General features: G+C 41.6%; 1 protein-coding gene across 1 annotated transcript in view; it reads left to right on the forward strand.

The window, feature by feature from the left end:
* The window catches only part of ATP2A3 (ATPase sarcoplasmic/endoplasmic reticulum Ca2+ transporting 3), a 202,597-nt gene that overhangs the window by 128,381 nt on the left and 51,103 nt on the right, over positions 1–23,113 (forward strand). Inside the window, exons 9-12 of the mRNA XM_040424852.1 lie at positions 15,927–16,015; positions 17,510–17,612; positions 19,736–19,867; positions 21,310–21,435. Of these exons, the coding sequence (XP_040280786.1) occupies positions 15,927–16,015; positions 17,510–17,612; positions 19,736–19,867; positions 21,310–21,435 (450 nt within the window). The remainder of the gene's footprint in view (positions 1–15,926; positions 16,016–17,509; positions 17,613–19,735; positions 19,868–21,309; positions 21,436–23,113) is intronic.

Consider the following 23,113-nt stretch of genomic DNA (forward strand, 5'->3'; position numbering starts at 1 on the left):
ACTGAAGTGACCACTGAACCCATTGTTTTACAATTCTGTGCCCCGTGTCAGCCGTCAGATGAGTCTCTTGAAGTCCCAGAATGTGAGGGCTATAGCGTCGTATATGCGAGAACACCGCTATCCTTTTGTTCGGATTTCCAAGTCCCCTCACATTCCAGGACATCACTACTAGAGGTCCCATAGTACAATCTTAAAGTTATCCTTCCAGTAGTACAGGATGTCATCCGGCCCTTGTGGAGTAACCTCACCCATTTTAATAGTTCGCCCCCCTCCCACACTACTGATGCATAATTGATGTGACCATGCTTTCAACAACTTACCAAACATATAACATAACAGGTAAACTTCTAATACCTCTGAGCAAACATCCAGTGCATGCATCATAGTATTAACTAGGTGACAATCTATATTCGGAGACCAGTGCGGGGTGAAGATGTTATGCCCGCACAGGTAGCCGAGCATTCCCTGGTCAATGTGAGTTTCATAGCTGCAGGTACATCTAAGCCTCAATAGGTGCAGACACTCATATTCAGACAGCCTGTGAATCAACATCTACAGTAGGACTATAACCATGCTTACAATGATCTGCTATCTGAAAGAGCACCATATTGCATTCAAGTAATGCATATTGCATTCAGGTAAAGCTAAATATTGCACCATATAATAAGGATAAACCACTCAGTGACAAGGCCTCTATAAAGTGCCTTTTCAGAACTCAGTAATACTTGCAACTCAGTCCCAGTGTTTCAGATCAGTGCATTCTTGGACGTCTAGCAACCCAGTCCTCAGCCTCCTTTGGGTCGGTGAAAAATATCGGCCGTTCGCCATCCACTACGCGTAGTCGCGCTGGGTAGGCCATCGAGTATTGCAAATTTAATTCCCTGAGGCGTCTCTTGACCAAGACGAAGGTGGCCCTCTTTTTCTGCAAATCCGCGGAGAAGTCCGGAAAAAGTGACACGTTGGTGTTTTCGTGCATCAATACACCTTTGCTCCTTGCTTGGCTAAGAATTAAATCTCGATCCTTCCAATTTAATAGACGGGCGAGCAGGGGCCTTGGCGGTGCGCCTGGAGGTGGTGGTCTGGCCGGTACTCTGTGCGCCCTTTCAACTGCATAGGCCGCTGAGAATGTGGCTGTAGGGAACTGGGCCTTAAACCAAAGCTCCAAAAAGCTGGCAGGATCTCTCCCCTCCGCTCTCTCTGGCATCCCCAGGATTCTTACATTATTGCGTCGGGCCCGGTTCTCCAGGTCGTCGCATTTCTGCCTCCATAATCCAACGGCTCTTTCCACCTCCGTCAGCCTCGAATCTAGCGGCCTGGTGTAATCCTCCAGCTCCGACACCCGATCTTCAGTGTGTTTAACTCTTTCCCTCAGCTGTTGCACGTCTTGCCTCAACAGGCCCAGGTCGACACGCACCTCCTCAATTTTGCAGGTAAGGGAGGATTGGCAGGAGGAGATCGCTGTGAGGAGCTGCTCTGAGACCGCTTTCAGCGTTATCTCCGGTTCTCCAGCCTCATCAGTTTCTATCTGCTGCGCGGCCTGTCCGCGCGTCACCGCTGCACGTGGAGTGGCGGGAGCCGCGGCGCCATGTTGGTTTTCCTGGCGGGCATATTCTTTAAGTTTGTCGGCCGCGGTCTGCGCCTTGCTGGGACCCATATCTTGGTTCCTGGGTTTCCTCCGTCTCCTCTGCACTTGCCACTCTGAGTCTGAGGAATGCAGCTTGGCAGGATTAGTCAGGATTGATACCAGGGACCGGAGCCGCTCTCAAGTGCGTGCGGTCATGCCGGCAGTTAGCCACGCCCCCCGTATATTGAATATTTAATATATTATACATATATAATATACGAATTAATAAATTTGTTACAAATGATGCTGCAGAGGACTCTATTCTGTTCTTCTCCCTTCCTCCTTCAATACCAGAGTGTGTCTACAGATTGTTCATATCCAGTGACATCTGCTAGTTTTGTCATCCCGATAAGTGTAATGTATCAGTAGAAAGACCCAGTGGCACTACTACTCCTATCCTAACTTACACTCCAAATGAGCGCTAGGTGATGTCACTACGAGTGCCCTAATGGGCAAAATGAGTTAGATCCTATGCATTTAAAAAAAAAAAGATTTTCTTCTGCAGGGAGTAATGTAATAAAAAAAAATTATATATATAGCAATTCGGCGGCACCAGTAAACGTGCTCAGGTGCAAGGTCCAAGGGAATTGGCTTCTCACCCTTAATATACGTATGAAATCGGACAGCACTCCAAGACTTGAAAAGACGTGATGTATTTATTCACCCATGTGGAACAATTGCAACGTTTCAGCTCACAACTGAGCCTTTCTCAAATGGTTTGAGAAAGGCTCAGTTGTGAGCTGAAACGTTGCAATTGTTCCACATGGGTGAATAAATACATCACGTCTTTTCAAGTCTTGGAGTGCTGTCCGATTTCATACGCATATATATACAGCGAGTCCTACTTAGACCTCAACGCATTTCGCCATGTGGCTCCTTCAGATGCTCACACTTCGTCCCTTTAGAATGCTGACACTCTTGATCTTTTTCTTGGGGTGTTTTTGGCTTCTAAAGAACACCATGAAATTCATGCATTTTTCACAAGCATTTTTTTGGGAGTGCCATTATTTAGCCACCTCCTTTTTTCAGACAGGTGGCTAAAAAGAGAAAAAAAATGCAAATGTGTCACCAATAATTATCTCCCTTTTAAAACCAGATAGCAACAAATATCCTTTTTTCTAATCAGTTTTATTTATACTTTATTAATTGTTTCCTTTATGATTATGGGGGCGGCCATCTTTCCTGAGCTCTCATTAACAGCATTTAGAAAGCATTAAGAAAATTGCTTTACGGCAGCCCCATGGTCTATAGACACAATGGTCAGGAGGGGACCTCATTGACTTCTATGGGAGAGTATTCTAGACATGCCCTGTGACCTGTATGCAGGTCATCGTACAAGGAAAGAATAGATAATCTCTGACGATCGCCCATTGTGAATGGTGGACCCTGTCTTATCTGTCATTCTAATCCTGCCTGTAATGATATCACCTCTGGGTATAGATAAGCAGATGACTACAGTAAAGTGATCTGTTTAAATATAAATATTGACACTGAAAAAAAAAATATATAATCAAAAATTCTTAAATATGTTAAACATAAAAATGTGATTTATTGATGACACTTTCCCTTTAAAACACCAGTAGAAAAAGTAGTGTTTTATAATTCCTTATCCTTGCTCTGAAACTAGTTAAGTCAGAATAATGAACGACCTAACTGCTGAAATGCTATGGAATGATACAGTACAAGGACACCATTATGCAATAGGGCTCATGATCCTGTGCTTTTATATGGCATAATGTAGAAAACTGAAATTATTTTTACAGCACTTTGAAAGGGTGAGTGTTCCAAAAATATATCCATACGCTTCCCACATTTGTACGTCAGATATGAATCAGGGGCTATTGTCATTGTCTTTCAAGAGCATGTTGATATGTACATGTAAAGCTTGCATCCATTGTATGAAATACCATTAGATGCCCTAAGCATAGTTTCTGCAGGCGCCTTATTACGGTATATACTATTTCATGGAGGGTCATTGTCATGTTAGTCTGTTCACATTATTTTAATTCCTGATTTACTTTCTTGAATTATGTTTTAATATACTGTCCCCTGCATTAGTAATAAATGCTAGGTAATGGCATTAGGGTTCCTTGTCCCTGGTGTATTTCTTTTGGCCATAAATACCCTCAAAAAACACCTGATCAGCCTTTTTTGAGGTATTTTTGCCCTTATGTTGTGTTTTAGCACTTGGCATTTTTCATCACTTAATGACCACCAATATAGCTTTTTACTGGGGTCATTAATGGGCCTTATTCTAGGCTGCCTCCTTTCTATGGAAGACTTGAATAAGCTCTGCAAGAGGCTCTTATATGACAGCTGGCTCCTGCTCAGATCTGGGCCATTTAACCTCTTAAATGCTGTGGTCAATAGCCACTGCAGCATCTAAGAGTCCCCTCCCTCTGTCAGGCTTTGCATGACACCAGGGGGCCTAATGAAGGCCCCCAGGCCTGAGTGCAGTGTGTAGGTCTATCGGGACATGCCGGAGGTGTAGCATGATAGTGTCTGTCGGTTTTGTACTGACAGTATAATAGAATATACTTCAGTAGTGCATTGTATTACAAAGTTCTCTTGTGGGACTAATAAGTGTAAAAGAATTTGTTTTATTAAATCACAATTTCTAAGTCAAAAAATGAATAAATACACCTTTTTCCAGTGTAAAAAAAAAAAATGTTTTCAATGAATAAATTAGCAAAAATTAATTCCACTCCATATATTTGGTATTGCCGCATACGTAAAAACCTGCACTACAAAATGATCATGGAAATTATCCCATACAGTGAACACCATTAAAAATAGGTTGAATTTCAGTTTTTTGCTTATTTGCCACCTAAAAAGGACTAAAAAGTGATCAAAAAGTGTTATGTACCCCAAAATGGTACCAATGAAAACTACAATTCGTCCTGCAAACTTCAAGCCCTCACACAGCTCTGTAGAACGAGAAATAAAAGTTATGCGGTCCGACCATGCAAAATCTTTCTTTATTTTTATTTTTTATAAAAGGGTTTTATTGTGCAAAAGGAGTAAAATGTCAAAAGAACTATATAACGTAAAAACGTAGTGGTAGTACTGCTGGTTTTCCCATCCCCCCTCATAAATAGTTAATAAAAGTTAACCAAGTTATCTTAACCTCCAAAATGGCACCATTAAACACTACAACTTGTCCCTTAAGCCCTCATACTGCTACACTGACGGAAAAATTTATGAAAAAAAAGAAGAAAATGTTTTGGTCACTAGGGCCACAAATGCATACAGGAGGAAGGGGTTAAAGGCATTTTCTGTATGCCTAGATTATTAATTTTTTAATTTATTTTTTATTAAAGTATGTGCCCCCTGCTCTGTCGCTTTCTCTGTAGAGCTGAATGGAAATAAAGCATTTTTAAAAAATCCTTATAAAAATTTCAGTAAAAATACCAATACACGTTGCACATGTGTTTTTTGTTTTTGTTTTAATGGATGTCTATGAGAAAAAAACACAGGCAGTGAGTGGAAAGAACCCAGACCCAGAGGACACTAGGATTTGAAAAAAAAAAAAAAAAGTAATTGGCACAAAAATGCACCTCAAAAGGGAAGAAACACCACTCCAAAAAAACATCTGTATGTCCTTTGTTTAATAGTTTACCATAGAGTTTCAAGCAGGGACACATCCCCAATCGGTAACACCCATCTGTACCTTTTATACGACACAACATAGTCATAGTCATAAGAAACCAAAGTATTGGTATTTATGTACAAACTATATGCTATTGAAAATAATTTGGAAACTTAATAAAAATTATATTTAAAAAAAGAAACCATTCTCCAGAATTGTTATGGCAAGTAGCTACTTAGACAGACAAGTCAAGAGAGGTGATGGGTCCTCTTTAAAGGGCTTTTTTTTGTGATTTTATTATTGATGACCTATCTTCAGGAATTTTCTATGATTGTGGTATTGGCTGCAAATCCAGCCACACTCACAAATTGGGGAGCAGATTTATAGAAAATTATGGCAAGCAGAACTAAACTGTGTACGACCCAGTCACTGCTCTTAAAGGGGTATTCCCATTTCAGACATGGGACATAGGATATTCCATAAGTGTCAGATAGGTGTGGGTCCCACCTCTGAGAATGGCCCCCGCGAAATGAAGGACAGCGCACCGCACAAGCACGGCCACCCTTTATTTCCAGCAGTCCCATAGCTCTTCATCACTTTGGGGGCCCCATTCTGGACACATGTCCCAGAGGAGGAACCTGCACCTGACATTGATGGCATATCCTAGGTATATACAATCCATGTCTGGGATGGGCAAGCCCCTTTAAGTACAGTTGTGATTTTTAATTTTTTTTTATATATATAGATCTACACATCTGCAGCCACTTTCTAAGTATACTTATTTTTATCTATATATCCTCTGGTCAACCTTAATGGGAATACACCCAGTGTTGTCCATGGTTTTTTTGTGCCACTCTTTTTTAACAAAACCTGCTAATTTTGGGTTTGATACCTCTTCCTCTCGAAACCAACACAGCTGGAAACTGATAACAATGAACAATTGCCTAAATGTGGTTGCATAGCAGATGTTAAATTAAAATTGACTGTGTCATGCAGTGTTGTGTTTGGAAATTTTGAAGATCACCATCATTCAAACAGCAGGCACGTCTGCTTCATCTATGCCCCCTGAGGAGACCGACCAGGTCCTGCTGGCTCCAGGACTGCCAGCAATGTAAAAAACAGATTTAATGTAAATGTATTAATCTGTTCTTCTGACATTTTTGTTATCTTGAGTTTAGTAGGTTTATATTTTATGTCCTTTTTTGTCGTACTTTTATTCCAGCGGCCTCTCGGCATGTGCTGCCTCCGGAACTCCGCCCTGCCCCCATTATAGTTAATGGGGCCGGAGCAGTAGTCCAGGAGCAAGCATTTACTGGCGGCAGGACGGATCCGACAGACTATTCACCCGCCGGAACAGCCTGCCGGAGGTCCGTGCCGCTGTGTGAAACTAGCCTAAAAGGGGTTTTTCAGGTCATTGATATTGATAGATATTCTAGTTTTTTAGTGGTAGAGGTGAAGGGGAATAGAGGGCAAGTAAATGAGGTTAGACAGTATATTTTTCCTAATTAATAACCGCAGTAATCCTAAAGTGCTTGATTTTAAAAAGTCTCATCCACACGCTGCGTACAAAAACTGCACTTCATTTTGCGATAGAAAATCCACAGCATATCTGCTACTTGTGAACATACTTTTGGGCTACATTCACATGTGGCAGAAATGCTGCAGAATTTTTGCAGCAGAAAATCAGCAGCGCATTCTGCAATTTGCCGTAGTGGCAAAATAAACACCAAATGTGAATTCACATGCAGCATATTTTGTTGCAGAAGATTTCTGTAACTGAAAATCAGTTCCATGTATCTGGGGATTGTACAGACCCATGTGCTTAGTGCCAAAACAACTCCATTCAGATAAACTGATATTGATGACCTATACTCAGGAATAGGTCATCAGTATCTGATCAGTAGGGGCCCGACACTGTAAGCTATTTCCTGCAGTCTGCGGAGCAAGCATTTAGATTGGAACAGGAAGCACAGCTCCATTCACTTCAGTGGGAGATGCAGTAACACAGCATGGCCACTACACTTTGAGCGGAGCTGTGCTTCCTGTTCAATCCAAAGAGCTAGTTCCTGCGCTGGAGGGAAAGGCTGATTGATGGGAGAGTGTGGTGTCTCAACTCACCAATTGGATATTAATGACCTATCCTTAGAATAGGTAATCAATATTAGGAACCTGAAAAACCCCTATAAGGGTAGGCACCTACACTGCAACATGTAGTCGCCAATGACCTTAGTTTTGCCACAATATCATGCAGCCATTAGAACCCAACATGTGTCTCTACCTTAATAGGAAACAGCATAATTGACAAGAAAATAAACAGTGGTTTAAATGGTATTAAAGGTGGTGACCAGTGGGATTACATTTTTTAGATATGGCTGGGGTTGACCATAAAATAGAAGCCATGCCACCCTCTGCGGTTCCAGTGATGCATCAGTCCCCACTGCTCTCCACTTACTGGTCTTGGCTCGACACACAGGAAATATCTGGAGCGGTGGAGATGACTGCGGTGACCCACCATAGCCAGACTGGGTACTGGTACTGGCTGGTAACTCCGATTCCTATTTTAAAATGTTTTAAAAGACTCGGATAGGAATACCGAAGTAATTCACTGAAGTCTCGCGCGACTTCGGGCGATACAAATTTTGCCTACGTGGAGTCAATACATTTTATTGAATTTTAATGATGTACGGAAACAGCATTAAAAACTAAGCTTTTGAACGAATCGACTTCAGATCTATGATCCGAAGCTCGATTTGCTCAAGCTTGTAGCCAGTAGTTGGTTGTGTGAGCTTTTTTTTATGGCATTTCCTCCATATCAAGCTGGGACCAGAGCAGTACTGAATAGGCAGTGGTGGGGGATCTGTGAGCCATATATACCTAATTTATAGCACTAGATAACACCTTTAAGACACAGATCAATGGTTGTGTAGTTGTAAACTTAAATATAAGAGCTTATGGACTTTGAGTTCAGACAGGTTTGCCTTTTTGGATGGGGTCTGTGTACAGTTGCTACTAGTAGTAACTGCTACGGGATGCATCCTTCACATAATACCTGGTAATTGTTCTGTTAAACCCAACAAAGCCACCATGATCGCTTCCCTGCCCGTTGGAGCCGGAGAGAGCATAAATCTGCAGGACATGAATTATTACAGATCAGCAAGCTTCAGAGTAGACAGGAGAACAGTGTTAATGTTTAACTGCTGGGAGTTCCCTGGATAAATATAGGTGAATGCTAATGGCAGGATTATAGATATTACTCATTGGTTTTCAGACCCGTTGAATGGTTAAATATTTACCTAATAGCAGCATAGCTTCAATGCACAAATACTTGGCCTGTGGTTTCGCTCATGGCATACACATGCAGCCTGCACAACCACAAGAACTGTAATGTGTAACAGAGGGCCCTGGGGTTTTCTGATCAATGTTATAATATTCTGAATTCAGATTTTTTTTTCTATTCACTAATATGTACTGTCTGGAAAAAAATAAGGTAAAATCCCAATCTACTGCTCTTTTCTCACATAAAAAAACTTATTAAGTAATGATAAGTACAAAACCACTAGTAGGGGACTGCTAGTCCACAGGAGAAACACCGGGCAATATACTACTTTGGTCCTTTCTGTTCAATGGGGTCATGAAAACTACGGACAGCACATAGATGTTTTTTGTGTGCGGCCGTCATTCGCTGATAAATTGCTACGTCAAAATCAAACACGGTGTAAAAGGCCTGACACATCCTGAACTCAGAGCTCTGAATAATGCCTAAGGGCTCATTCAGACGGCCATATGCTGTCCGCAAAAATGCGGATCCTTTTTTTTGCGGACAGTTCAGCATACCCGCAAAAAAACGGATTGCATTCCGCATTTTTGTGGACCCATAGGGCCAGATTTATCATTAGCTCAGGTCAGAATAATGGAGTGAAAAAGTCCCAAAAAAGTCCCAAACGCTAAAACTGCGCACAAATTTGCGACTTTTTTCTGCTCTGCACTATGCTCGCCAGTTTTCTGAAAGTGGGCGTGTCTTCTTATGTAAATGAATCTCTAGACAGATTTACTATTGGGACTATTTAAAAAAGTCGCAAAAAAGTCGCAATAAAGTCCCAATTTCACTCCAGTGAGGACCATGCTTATCTTATGAGACTTTTTAATAGAACATGCGACTTTTTCATAAAAACGTGCGACTTTTTCGTAAAGATGTGCGACTTTTGTAAAGCTGCTTACTGACGGATAAACTGCTACCGTCAAACCACATTTATTACAGTCTTAAAGGGCCGATCATAAATCTGACTTGGCTAAAACTGACTTTAGCCATATGTTAAAGTGGAGTGAGCTGTCAGAGGAATGATAAATCTGGCCCATAGACTTCAATGGGGCCACGTCCTGATTTTCACTGACAGAGCCGTAGAACAGAAGAAAAGGGTCCCATAGAACTGAATGGGTCTTCATCTAGTCTGCAACAAAAAAAAAACGGACCCGTGTTTTGCGGACAGCATACAGCCATCTGAATGAGCCGTAAGGCTCATGTTTTGGTGGCCCTCATTTATATTATATTTGACCTTTCAAACATCCTGTCTAATAGTGCAGTTTATATTTCCATTTTATTACAAATGCATTACACGAAGGAAGAAAAGAAATTGTGGAAATGTGTGTAAAAAATCAGAAACTTTTATGCGGTGATGACAATTCTGTCTGTGGGATGTTGGCATACGTCCAGGTAGAAAGGGCTCTGCATAAACTTGCTCCAGTGTTTACCTTATAAGGGCGGAGGGCACACACTAACCCCGCGTAAAACAAAGAAGGGAATTCTGTTGGCAGCGGACCAGCCCTCCTGTACAGGTCCTGCTCATGGACACTATTGTTAACCCCTTCAGCTGATAGCTGATTATAGGAGGCCTTTCTCTTTGGAAATATCCATGATGGCTGTTTATTTGGAATGGTTTTCCTATAAATATTACAATATTTTTACTATACTATGCATTTACTATAAATTATATAGTACTTTATATTACATATGCAAAACAGATTTGGGGGAATGTTACTAATCAGAATGCATTGGCACCAAAAAACTGGCATCCATGCTATGCCATACGTTTTATAAGGAGGTGTGGGTTATCATGAAATGGGCATGGCATACCAGAAAGGGCCTTCCTTGTATGATACGTTTTTGAAGGCCGGTTACATGGTTGTTATCTGATAGCTGATACGGCTTTCTTTGTGTTCTTGCGACAAGTCTCTTGTCTCGCCCCACCAACCCTTCTAATACTTGCCTTCTTTTAGATGCATTAATGAGAACAAAAGTTACTTTGCTGATTGTGCGCTACATAGAAATCACACCGCCGTCTTCACAGCACCGTTACAGGAATAGCATCGTAGATCTAGCTGTGATCCCTCATCATCCAATCTGCTTCATCTGCTTAGGGTTAAGCCACATTAGAAAAATGCCTCAATTTAAAGTTCTCCTAACACCACAGGAAAGATGATAAATGTCTAATCGCTGGCGCACCATTTCTGGGACCCCAAGCCTCCTCATTCTAGTTTGAATAGAGCAGAGGTCACACATACGCCCTCTCGCTTGCTATGGGGTCAACAGAAACAGCCAAGGGCTGTACTCAACATAATGCGGCACATTTGCTGTCAAAGGGTATAGCCACAGGTGGCATAGATGCTGCAGAATTTCCGCAGTGTAATTTCATGCAGAAAGTCTATATAGTTTTTAGGTTCAGTGAGGTCGACAGAATTCTCACAGACATCATGTTCACAGATGTAATGCAGACCTTTTCCATACCGAAATCTGCACATTACTTGACATACAGATTTTAAACCCACAGCATGCCAGTTGTTTTTACAGATTTCTGTCACAAATTTCAGCCTTCGCAATGAAGTGGGTGAGATCTATGGCAAATCCCACTACTCATTATCCCAATATGTGCACCAGAAAACATATACTCATTACGCCTGAAATCTGCACCTGCTCCTTCCTGGCCTGGATTTCATTTTCTGGAAAGACCTGTCGAGGACGCTCCAAAATTAAGAGGCATGTACATTATGGTAATTGCCCCTGGAGATTGATAGCATAAGGTTTGTGATGATGTATTTGGCTCATTCTGCCTTAAATTGTTTTGTGCAAAAATTGGCACGTCCCATTAATACATTTTTCGTATTTTTACAAATTTACTAAGCCATAACCTCTTTTCTAGACACTTTAAAAAGTGTCTAGTGAGATGCAAAAAGTGTTGAATGCTGACCATTAGATTAGTAAATCTGACCCAATCTCTTGGTTTCCGGATATATCACATTGCATCAACTTATAAATGGAGTCATTCAAATTTCTGGTATATAAGAGGATTGCATTTACATGAATGAAAAGTGTAGCTGCACCCAATGGTATGTTGGCAATTTGCCGTTGCGATAAGTGTATTAAAAATGTGAACGGCGCCAAGGCCTTGGATTTGTTTTATCTATCCTGCAGTACTCCGGCTTTAGGCAGATGTGAGTGATAGGTAAACGTGTGTATGCACTTGTGACCTTCCTCTTCCCACTTGTTCTTTGACTTGAGGATGTTTCCCACACTTATTGTGCTGTTGTGCAAATCATCATAGCTAGATTCATACAGCCTGTTTATAAATTCCCTGTAACATTAGCCAGGATAGTCCAGCGCTGACACATAGTCTATACAGAAGGCAACTGAAAAGGAAATACATTGAACAATGTCAAGTGAGACATGCTTAGAAGAAAGCTCCAGCATTTAGCAGTGTGAGACATACTTCCTCCAGCCTGACAGCTTGAATGGCTATTACACAATAGTTTAATTCAGCTTAAAAGGGTTATCCAACAAAATGTATTGTTTAGAAACAAACTGAAAATAAGTAGGTTGGCAAAAAATTATTTTTCTGGGTTAAAATAAACTGGTGTCAGTGGTGGTGCCCCTAGAATCTCTGCTTTGACATGGTATGTCCACCTACCTTCTCCATCAGGCGTGGTGGACACACATGTGCAGTTGCTATTCTCTCAGTCATGTGGCCTAATCATTCTGCCTTTTCTTCTTCACCACTTGTCGGGGAAGTTCCTTCCCTTCTTCTCTGACAAGCTGGAAAGATCCCTCTGTCAACTGAAGGTCTAACAGTGGGACAAAGCTCCATCTTTTGGGTGGGTAGCTCTACAACCATCCTAACTACAATGCACTTCTGGAAGAAGGAGCAGAAGAAGCGTTACGTGGTTCTGACCGCCCACAGAACAGGACTGACCAGAACAGGAAGGGTTTTACTTAAAAAATAAAAATAATAAAAAAAATAAAAGGATGAAAAATGAATTTTCAAATAGCGTTTTTGCCATTAATAGTGTAAGAGTTCTGATTTATGTTAATGGTAAGAGGTATATTTCCCAATTCAGCAGTGAATCCTGCATAAACTAAATGTCATACATTAGAGGGGAAAAAAAGAGAAATAAATGAATGAATCAAGTTAATCTCTGTATCAGAATATGTCAAACTTCAGGAAAGCCCTACATATAGATTCACATGGTTACTTGCTACTTGTGATTTTTATTTTTTTTTGATAATCCATAAAATATTATTATTATTACTGTAGTCTTGGAAATTATAGTGCTGTATATACATTGTACACAAACTAGGTTTGTGATATATGTGTAGCTTGTGTTGTACCCTGCAACATAGAATGATGGAGTGTTTCACAGATTATGGTCCGCTTGACTGCCTGATTTATGCTTACACCGTACACTACAGAGTGATCCTTAAATCTAGAATACCAGCCAAGCTAAGTCAATGTTTTGAAGTTAACGGTACATTGCTATTAATGTCACTATACTTAGTGAGTTACATCATAATCCATGTTAGGGGGGAGAGAATTAAAGTGAGTTGAAAGATAAGAAACGCATATATGGAATCTGTGTTCATCTATCCACATATTACAGTAGTAGATGGGGTATTTATGATCCAGGTTTGGTTCAAAGGCAACCTGTCACATTGACAGGCAGTATGTTATAGAGCAGATTGATATATAGCTTTTTGGGTAAAAATTCAGATGTCAGCTGTATTTTATTCATTTCAATTCATGCGCTTTCTATACTCAGGAGTCAGGTTGGTGATGCCAGTGATTGACAGGCTTCTCTCTAGAAGTATGCATATACAGATAACTGTCAGTCATTGATAAGACTGTCCACTTGACTCCTATGTGTAGAAAGAACAGATATTAGGATGATAAATTGCAAGTTATGCCAAAAAAAATTCCCCAAAAACCTATAGATAGATATATCCATGTGAACATCTCCTTCTGTAACATACTCCCCATAGATAGGACTGTATGTACATTGTGACAAGTTGCCCTTAACAGTTAGTTATTCCCATCACATCTCAAAGAATTCTGTACTTTAATCCCCTCTTCCAGTTACACTCCTCGACATTGAAATTGCAACACCAAGAAGGAAATGTCTTGGGATTATGGAAATCACAGAATCAATAAACAAGTTGATGATGCGAATGATGAAAAAACGGTTACTTGCACCACTATCTGCGACTTTCCCCACTCACGCCACTTCTAAAATTGTGGGCGTGGCAGGGAAGGGGACAGGCCAGCAGGCCTGTCTCATTCACCATTTTCTACTCCTGTTTTAGGCGTAGAAAATGGTCTAGAAGACCGCTCGGAAGCTATCTTACATTTGGAACTGGTGCAGGATGCACTGAAGTTATGCCTCTTCACAACTTTGGAGGATCCACTGCCAGCTATGGGCATTTATTAAGACCGGCCATGCAAGATGCTTGCATGAGCAAATTGTCTGGCATTGTCCTGTGAAAAACGCCTCCTGGGACACATTAGAGAAATGGCCCTACCACTGGTTGCATACCCAAATCAATGTAATGCCAAGTTGTTGGTGTACCAGAAATGAAGACTTGAGGCATCCAGCTACCATACATTATACCACCCCACCCTTGTGAAGGTCTCTTCATGATGTTGCCCACGTGGTCTCCAGACCAATCTGTCATTCCAATTTGTTATAGTTCTCCCAACCACCAGGACACGGAACATTGAACAGTGCTTGGACATCTTGTCCTAGGCACTTAGCCTTCTGTTGGAATGATAAACCTAGCTCTTCAGTTTTCAGTTGTCGGATGAATAGTGCTGTCTTTGTTCACTGACTTCCATAAAAGTATGGTTATTTCTTGATCTGGCCTCTTTTTCATTAATAGCTGTCAATTTTACATATATAAGGGTTAATTGATGCCAGAGGCTGTGTTCGGGGCCACCCTTGCAAATTACATTTAAAATACAATTGAAAAAAGTCTGTATTCAGGACAGTTTTCTACACCTAACTTCTGTACTCCGGAAATCCAAACGTAACCCAGTCAATGGGTTCTGTTCGGTGCCGTTGGTGTCAGCTCTGTGCTGATTTGGGCACCTCTGTTATTTTTTGTTTTTCTTTTTTGTTCCTAGAACAGAACTGGAATAAATATTGATGATGTGAACACTATCTTACTACCATAGTCACCCCCCAGTGTTTATACCTACAAAAAAGCAAACAACAAATCCAGTTCATGCAGTAATGGTTTATAGCCATTACCTCGCCAAGAAAGGACATTGAGTGAGGCTAAACCATGAGTGGGTTCCTGCTGCAGATTCCGCTTTGTGAATTGGCTCTAATGGAGCAGATTTAAAACGGAATCAAATTAATCCAGATGGATCCATTACCTTCTCATGGAGTATGCCATCCTTCCATAGGGAAATGCGTCATCAAAAACACTGCTGCTAAAATTACTAGGGTCCATGGCTGAAAGCACTTAAGTGTGGTCCTGGGCTTAAAGCATCACCAACTTTTCAAAAAACCTTTGATATTTCAGAGAACCATATCAAAGGTTTTGATTGGCGGTCTGAGTGCTGAGATCCCCACCTATCACTAGAATGATGGGAGAGAAGCACGCACATATAGTGGTCTCTCTCCTCGCTGCACGGACTGCACAGAAGGCTATGGGTGTCTCCATTCCATCCTCAGCAGCGAGGAAAGAGTGCAATATGTGCACACTCGCCTCGTTCTAGAAATCAGTGAGGATCTCAGCACTCAGATCCTCACCGATCAAAACTTTTGATATGTTTCTATTACATATAAAAACATTTTTGAAAAGTTAGTGACACTTTAAATGTACGGTTCAAGCAGATTTAAATAGTTACACACAGTGAAACAGCATTCAGGTCTCTAGGAAGACTGAGTGACAACCCCAAGGAAGCTGCAGTAGCGGATACTTTGTTTCCGAGAGAGAAAAAATAATGGTGAATAGAAGGAAAACGAATCATTTCTATTTAGAGTTGTTTTGATCTGGAAAAATGATTTTTATCTTGTGTGCGTTTTATGCTCCTATTGTGGACTAATAAGACAAGTTTAATCTTGAGGAAAAAATGAACTAGTGGCTGGGCATTATGAGACCTAGTGCATTTGATGTTTTTCTTACTCCTTAAGATGACAGGTCTGTCTGCCAAGGTTAAAGTGCACTTGATTTGTAATGCTATTGAGATTCATTAAGTAAGACCAATTTTAGAGATCCAGGGGTATTCACGTAGAACAAAAAGCTGAAAATTGCAGTGGTTCAGTGCCAGCGATTCAGCAGCTTTGTGAGTTGGATTACCTTGTTTGGACATCTGTGAATTGTAACTAGGGTGTACATGGGTCCAGATAATATGTGCTCTAAGCATTTCTTCTGCTTTTCTAAAGATGTTTATAGTTGAGAAGATTGAAGGAATGAACTGCAGTCTTCACGAATTCAGCATCACTGGATCTACCTATGCTCCAGAGGGGCAAGTGTGAGTACTGTTTGTCAACCATTAGCCTTCATGTCCTTAGACTTAAAAATACACATAAAATGGATTGTTTTAAACCAATTTACTGGGAATTTACAGGTTTTATGAATACAGTAGGTACTCTGTGATCCAGTTTCTCAAATCCCAAATTAAATGTTAGCCTCTATGTTCAAGCATTCATTTAAAAGGGTTTACTGAGATTTATTTTTACAGATGACCTATCCTCATCACTGCCTGGGACCCCCACCAATCAGCTGTTTTCAGCTCAAGCTCCGCTGTCTTCTCTCAGATTACCAAGCACAGCGCCATACATTGTATAGCGGCTGTGCAGGGTATTGTAGCTCAGCCCCATTCACTTCTATGGGGCTGAGCAGCTCCTAGCCACATAACACATGAATGTGTGGTCACTCTGCCAAGAAAAAGCAGAGAGAGGGCAACGGTGCTCACAGGAGTGCCGCTTCCTATTCAAACTGTTGATCGTAGGGGGTCCCCGGTGTCGGATCCCCACGATCAGTTACAGATGACCTATCCTGAGGTCAGTATAACAGTCAGTTATATCAGTATAACAATCTCGGAAAACCCCTTTAATGTTAATAATCACCCCCAGATTTTTTGCAGCTGTATGTTAATTTTTAGGTTAAAATACAGTACCAGTCAAAAGTTTGGATATACCTTTTCATTCCATGGTTTGTTTTTCTTGTTGTTTTTTTATTTACCTTATTGTAGATAAATATTGAAGACATGGCAATAATAAAGGAACATATGGAATTAACCTGTTAGCAGTTTTGCCCGAACTGTGCTCAGGCTTTGAGAAGAGTCACTAACAATTCAGCCCCAGCAGAGCTCAGGCAGTAGGGGGTGGGGGAAGACTTGTTTTATCCTCTCATATCCCGGGCTTAGTAACAGCTAGAAATATGGGACTGTTTTGTTCGAAAGAGTAGGCTTTAAAACAAGACCAGAATTGCAGCATGATCTCCTCTACATCGGAAGATATAGCTGTTGAAAATAAGTCAGGAGTGAAAGCAGCTGAAAGTGAAAGCAGGTTTCAGCTGCATTCACTCCTGACCCAGTTTCTAGCTGTAGCTCTTTATGTAGAGATGGGAATTTTTCTTTGTTTGTCTTTAAAAAAACTGCTGATGCTTTGTATTGTATAAAAGTTTTCCTGTATTAACTAATAAATCATAAAAAATTTCTCATTGAATTATATTATATGATTAAAAGGTGGAAGTATAACGTAAGATATACTATGAAGCCGTAGGCACTGTACTACAGAGATGTCATTTTCTAGAAGCAGTGCTTCTAGGGGAGAATACAGGTAGCTCTACAATGCCACATCCAGTAGATCACTTTTCAATTTGATTTCTTTTAGCTGTATAACTCCAACGGGCAAAAACACTCTGACTCCCTATGAAATGAAGTACAGTGTGGTTACTAGTAAAATGGTTGGTTTGCAAAATAAAGCAGATTGTAATGATTTGTATTCTCTTATTTAAACAGCTTGAAAGATGATAACCCTGTTCAGTGTGGGCAGTATGACGGTTTGGTGGAACTGGCTACAATCTGTGCACTTTGTAATGACTCCTCTTTGGATTTTAATGAGGTAGGATTAGTCCTGTGATACACTCTTCTCCTTAACAACCTCTTTAGTACATGAAATACTGAAGGAGGATAGAGTAATTATCACATAGGATATTACAGGAGATGTTCATGTGTTAAGATACGGTAATTTTTTGTCAAGCAGGAATGCATACATACAGGGAGGAACAGAAGTATTTGAACACCCTGCAAGTTTGTCAGTTCTCCCACTTAGAAATTATGGAGGGGTCTGAAATTCACATTGTTGGTGCATTTCTACTCAGAGACAGAATACATAAAAAAATTCAGGAAAGCACATTGTATGATTTTTAAAGAATTTATTAGTCTTGCACTGCTGAACATAAGTATTTGAACACCAGAGAAAATCAGTGTTAATATTTGGTACAGAAGCCTTTGTTTGCAACTACAGAGGTCAAACGTTTCCTGTAGTTCTTGACCAGGTTTGCACACACTGCAACAGGGATTTTGGCCCACTCCTCAACACAGATCTCCTCTAGATCTGTCAGGTTTCGGGCTGTCACTGAGCAACACAGAGTTTCTGCTCGCTCCAAAGATGTTCTATTGGATTTAGGTCTGGAGACTGGCTAGGCTACTCCAGAACCTTGATATGCTTCTTACGGAGCCACTCCTTGGTTATCCTGGCTGTGTGCTTCGGGTCGTTGTCATGTTGGAAGACCCAGCCACAACCCATCTTCAATGCTTTGACTGAGGGAAGGAGGTTGTTGCTCAAAATCTCACAATAAATGGCCCCATTCATCCTCTCCTTAATACAGTGCAGTCGTCCTGTCCCATTCGCAGAAAAGCACCCCCAAAGCATGATGTTGCTGTCCCCATGCTTCACAGTAGGGATGGTGTTCTTGGGATGCAACTCATCCTTCTTTTTCCTCCAAACACGACGAGTGAAGTTTAGACCAAAAAGTTCTACTTTGGTCTCATCTGACCACATGACTTTCTCCCATGCCTCCTCTGGATCATCCAGATGGTCATTGGCAAACTTCAGACGGGCCTGGACATGTGATGACTTGAGCAGGGGAACCTTCCGTGCAATGCATGATTTGAAACCATGACTTGTAGTGTTCTACCAACAGTGACCTTTGAAACTGTTGTCCCAGCTCTCTTCATGTCATTGACCAGCTCCTCCCTTGTAGTTCTGGGCTGATTCCTCACCTTTCTCATCATCAGTGATACCCCTCGAGGTGAGATCTTGCATGGAGCCCCAGTCCGAGGGAGACTGACAGTCGTCTTTAGCCTCTTCCATTTTCTAACAATTGCTCCAACAGTTGATCTATTTTCACCAAGCTGCTTGGCAATTGCCCCTTAGCCCTTTCCAGCCTTGTAGAGGTCCACAATTTTGTCTCTGGTGTCTTTCTACATCTGTTTGGTCTTGCCCATGGTGGTAGTAGTTGACATCTGACTGACTGTGGGGTGGACAGGTGTCTTTAACCACCTCAGCTCCCCTAGCTTAAACACCCTTAATGACCAGACCACTTTTTACAATTCTGCACTACACTCTCCTTCTCCTAGGCTGCAGCGCTGGCCAATCGCAGTGCACAGCTCACAGCCTGGGAGGTTTTTTTCTCCCAGGCTGTGAGCTGTGCGCTGCGATTGGCCAGCGCTGCAGCCTAGGAGAAGGAGACGCCCAGCAGAACAAGGGAAGACCTGCCTACTATAACTTAAGGAGCAAAGGTACCGGAGCCTATAACGGGAGAACGGAGCGGAGCCCGGGGATAATAGTAAGTGAAGTGAGATCCCCGGGCTCCACTCTATATGGCAGCATACTCAGTTCACATAGTTTATACAAGTGAAAGGTCCTCTTTAACTGCTGCTGCTTGATTATGTAAAATAAAGGAAAGCCATAGTAGTAATTCCATATCCAAGCACAAAGTCAGTGTGAAAAGTGTGCAGAAGGTGTGTCTCAGACCACCTCAGACATCCTGCAGACACGGTCACTAAGTTGTAGTCACATATGTATCACAACTCTAATGGAGCAGACAGCAAGCACTCAGCAGGTACCCATCACCTGTAGGCACTATCATCAATGTGATTTTGAAGAATCTTGACCTAATGAAATGTCTGTATTTTATTGTGGTCAGGAATTGATCTATGCACAACATATTCATTTTGCAGTCCAAGGGAGTATATGAAAAAGTGGGTGAAGCAACAGAAACTGCATTGACATGCCTAGTGGAAAAGATGAATGTATTTAATACTGATTTGTCCAGGCTTTCTAAGGTGGAACGAGCAAGTGCCTGCAATTCCGTGAGTATGCTGCCATCTATGAACAGGGCTTAATTTCTTATTTGTTGAGCACGATGTGAAGCGGAGCTTGAATGGTATGGCATTGTATATTTAATACTTTGCTAATACTCTGATGTCTTAACACTATCCTAAATGGGCAACAGTAATCCAACAGTAGAACAGGGAAATCGAAATTCCCATCAACATAAACTGCACCATAGTATGTGTTCTGTATTCTGCTGACAGAGTGAATCTTGTTACTGTAGAGTACCTTACAAATTAAATTAGGCAAATACAAGTAAGGCTACTTTCACACTGGCGTTTCGGCTTTCCGTTTGTGAGATCCGTTCAGGGCTCTCACAAACTGTCCAAAAAGGATCAGTTTCGCCCTAATGCATTCTGAATGGAAAAGGATCCGATCAGAATGTATCAGTTTGCCTCCAATCATCTCCATTCTGCTTTGGAGGTAGACACCAAAACGCTGCTTGCAGTGTTTTGGTGTCAGTCTAACGAAACTGAGCCAAACGGATCCGTTCTGACACACAATGTAAGTCAATGGGGACAGATCCGTTTTCTATGACACAATCTGGCACGATAGAAAACTGATCCGTCCTCCATTGACTTTCAATGGTGTTTAAGACGGATCCGTCTTGGCTATGTGAAAGATAATACAAACGGATCCGTTCTGAACGGATGCAGATGGTTGTATTATCTGAACGGACCCGTCTGTGCAGATCCATGACGGATCCGCACCAAACGAGAGTGTGAAAGTAGCCTAAAAGATAGCAGATGCATCTATAAGATACTCTCCAGTGTGCCAGATGGAGGCAGAAATCTTCCCTGAACCATTATGACTAGTCATTGCAAGAAGTTGGGTGTTTAGGCTTCCCCTCATACTCTTAAGTGGAAGGAGTACTTCAAATTGGTCAAATGTTACCTTTTTGGCCCTTTTAATTATGCACATAATTCTAGATCTAGTCTGTTAAAAGTGGACACAGTGTAATTCCTTTATAAGCGTTGTACGATGGTTTCCCAGATTAAGGCTAAGTTCACATGAACGTGTGGGATCTGTGGCCGTATTGCAATACACGGCCACAGTTCCGTGTGAATTCCGCATCACGGATGCGGACCCATTCACTTCAAAGGGTCCGCAAATCCGGAACGGCCGCACGGGACGGGACCCCTCGGAAGCACTACAGAGTGCCTCCGTGGGGTTACGTCCCGTACTTCCGTTCCGCTAAAAGATAGAACAAGTCCTATCTTTTAGCGGAACGGCCGGATCGCGGACACATTAAAGTGAATGGGTCCGCGATCCGATGCGGCTGACCTACGGCCGGCGATCGTGCATTGCGGCCCGCTATTTGCGGGCCGCAGCACAGGCACGGGTCGCACACGTTCATGTGAACTCGGCCTAACTGTGGATAATGTGTATAAAAGGATTTTACTCTTTCATGTCAAATCAGGTTATAAAGAAACTTATGAAGAAGGAATGTACTTTGGAGTTCTCTCGCGATCGCAAATCCATGTCTGTGTATTGCTCCCCTGTTAGTTCCAGTAGCACAACATCTGGCAGCAAGATGTTTGTTAAGGTAAGAGGCATTGCCATATTCCACTGTGTACAGAGCAATATCGTTAAGAAGTTTGTATGTCATTTTTATTTGAAGGGTTTTTTCATTAGGGCATACGCACACCATAGACAAGACCTGATTAGAACCCTTCTATATGTCTATGTTTATAAGTCATGTCTATTTGAAGGGGTTGTCTCATTAAGGCATATGGACAACACAGAGAGGGCCTCCGCCCCCACTGGATCTTTCTCTATAAATCATATTTATTTGTAGGGGGTCTGTTTGTGGGGGATTTTCCCATTAGAGCTTATGGACATCATAGTGGGTGGGTTCCCCTAAGCCAGAGCAGAAAGCAGCTAACATTAAATGGCTCTCGCACTAGTGGCCTGAGGCCATACATGTCATACATAGATGGTCATTGATCTGAGCACCTGCAGGGTAAATAAGCTGCTGGACAAATCGTTCCCTATCCAAACCAGCTGTTTGGTAGGGGTCTCGGGAACGGGACCCACAGCAAGCATCCGAGCACAGCAGCAGCTTTCACGTCTAAGGGGTTTCTGTGGAGAAATATAAATTACATCTCTCAATGAGATTTATGTTGTTTTATATTGGTACATAGTTAATTAGGTTGAAAGAAAGACATAGGTCAACTTCTCTCACAACAATTATACATCATTAACTTGTAAATTAATTCTTGCCCTCAATGACATTTGTCATTAGATAAGAAGCTAGCTAGCCTGTTTATGTCATTGTATCTACCTCTTTGGGTAGGGCATTCCATAGTTTGGTTACTCCAACGGTAAAGAACCCTTTCCTGTACAGATGTCTGAATCACCTTTCCTCCCATACATAATAAGTGTCCCCAGGTTCTTTGTAGCAGGTTTTGTTTCACCTGATAAAAGAGCACTTCGCTCTTTCATTGGATGATTGGCAGCATCTTTAGCTGGGCAGATTATCGGAAACGAGCGTTTGTATGAACATTCGTCCCTGATAATCAGCCGGACAATTGGGCAGTGTAAAGCCACCTTAATTTATATGTTTGTACCAAATAAGCTTTGGATTAGACTGTATACCCGACTCTAAAATCTGGTAAATTTAGGACAAATTGGGACCAGTTCTTTGTATTGACCTTGCGTATATTTTTGCATGTTAATAAGATCACCTATCAATATAGGGCAGTGATGGTGAACCTTTTAGAGACCAAGTGCCCAAAATGCAACCCAAAACTCACTTATTTATCGCAGAGTGCCCACACAGTTAACCTGAATACTACAGTCCAATATAGTATATGTTCCATGTAGTTTATCATTTAGCTCTAATAGCCTGCATACATTCAGTGCGCTGCCTGTGCTGATGAATGGCAGGAAAAGTCTTGGTACACCATAGACTTTTTCCAGGGTGCAGGTGCCCACAGAGAGGGCTCTGAGTGCCGTAGGTTCTCCACTACTGATATAGGACATACCTCCTATCCCATTCATTAGCCCCCTTGGTGACATGTCACAAATAGGCACAAACATAAAAGTTGTGCCCACGCTATCACCTGAAGGAGGTCAACTATAACTGATCTCCTATGGCAATGGCCAAGATGGGAGAAAACTCGGATCTCAACCGTTTAACCCCTTAGATGCCGCTATTAATAGTGACCACTGTTGATCAAAACAAAGGTGAGGGGCTCCCTTTGTCAACCCAATGACATGAT

The sequence above is a fragment of the Bufo bufo genome, chromosome 3 (genome assembly GCF_905171765.1).
Source record: "Bufo bufo chromosome 3, aBufBuf1.1, whole genome shotgun sequence".
In the NCBI taxonomy this organism is placed as follows: Eukaryota; Metazoa; Chordata; class Amphibia; order Anura; family Bufonidae; genus Bufo; species Bufo bufo.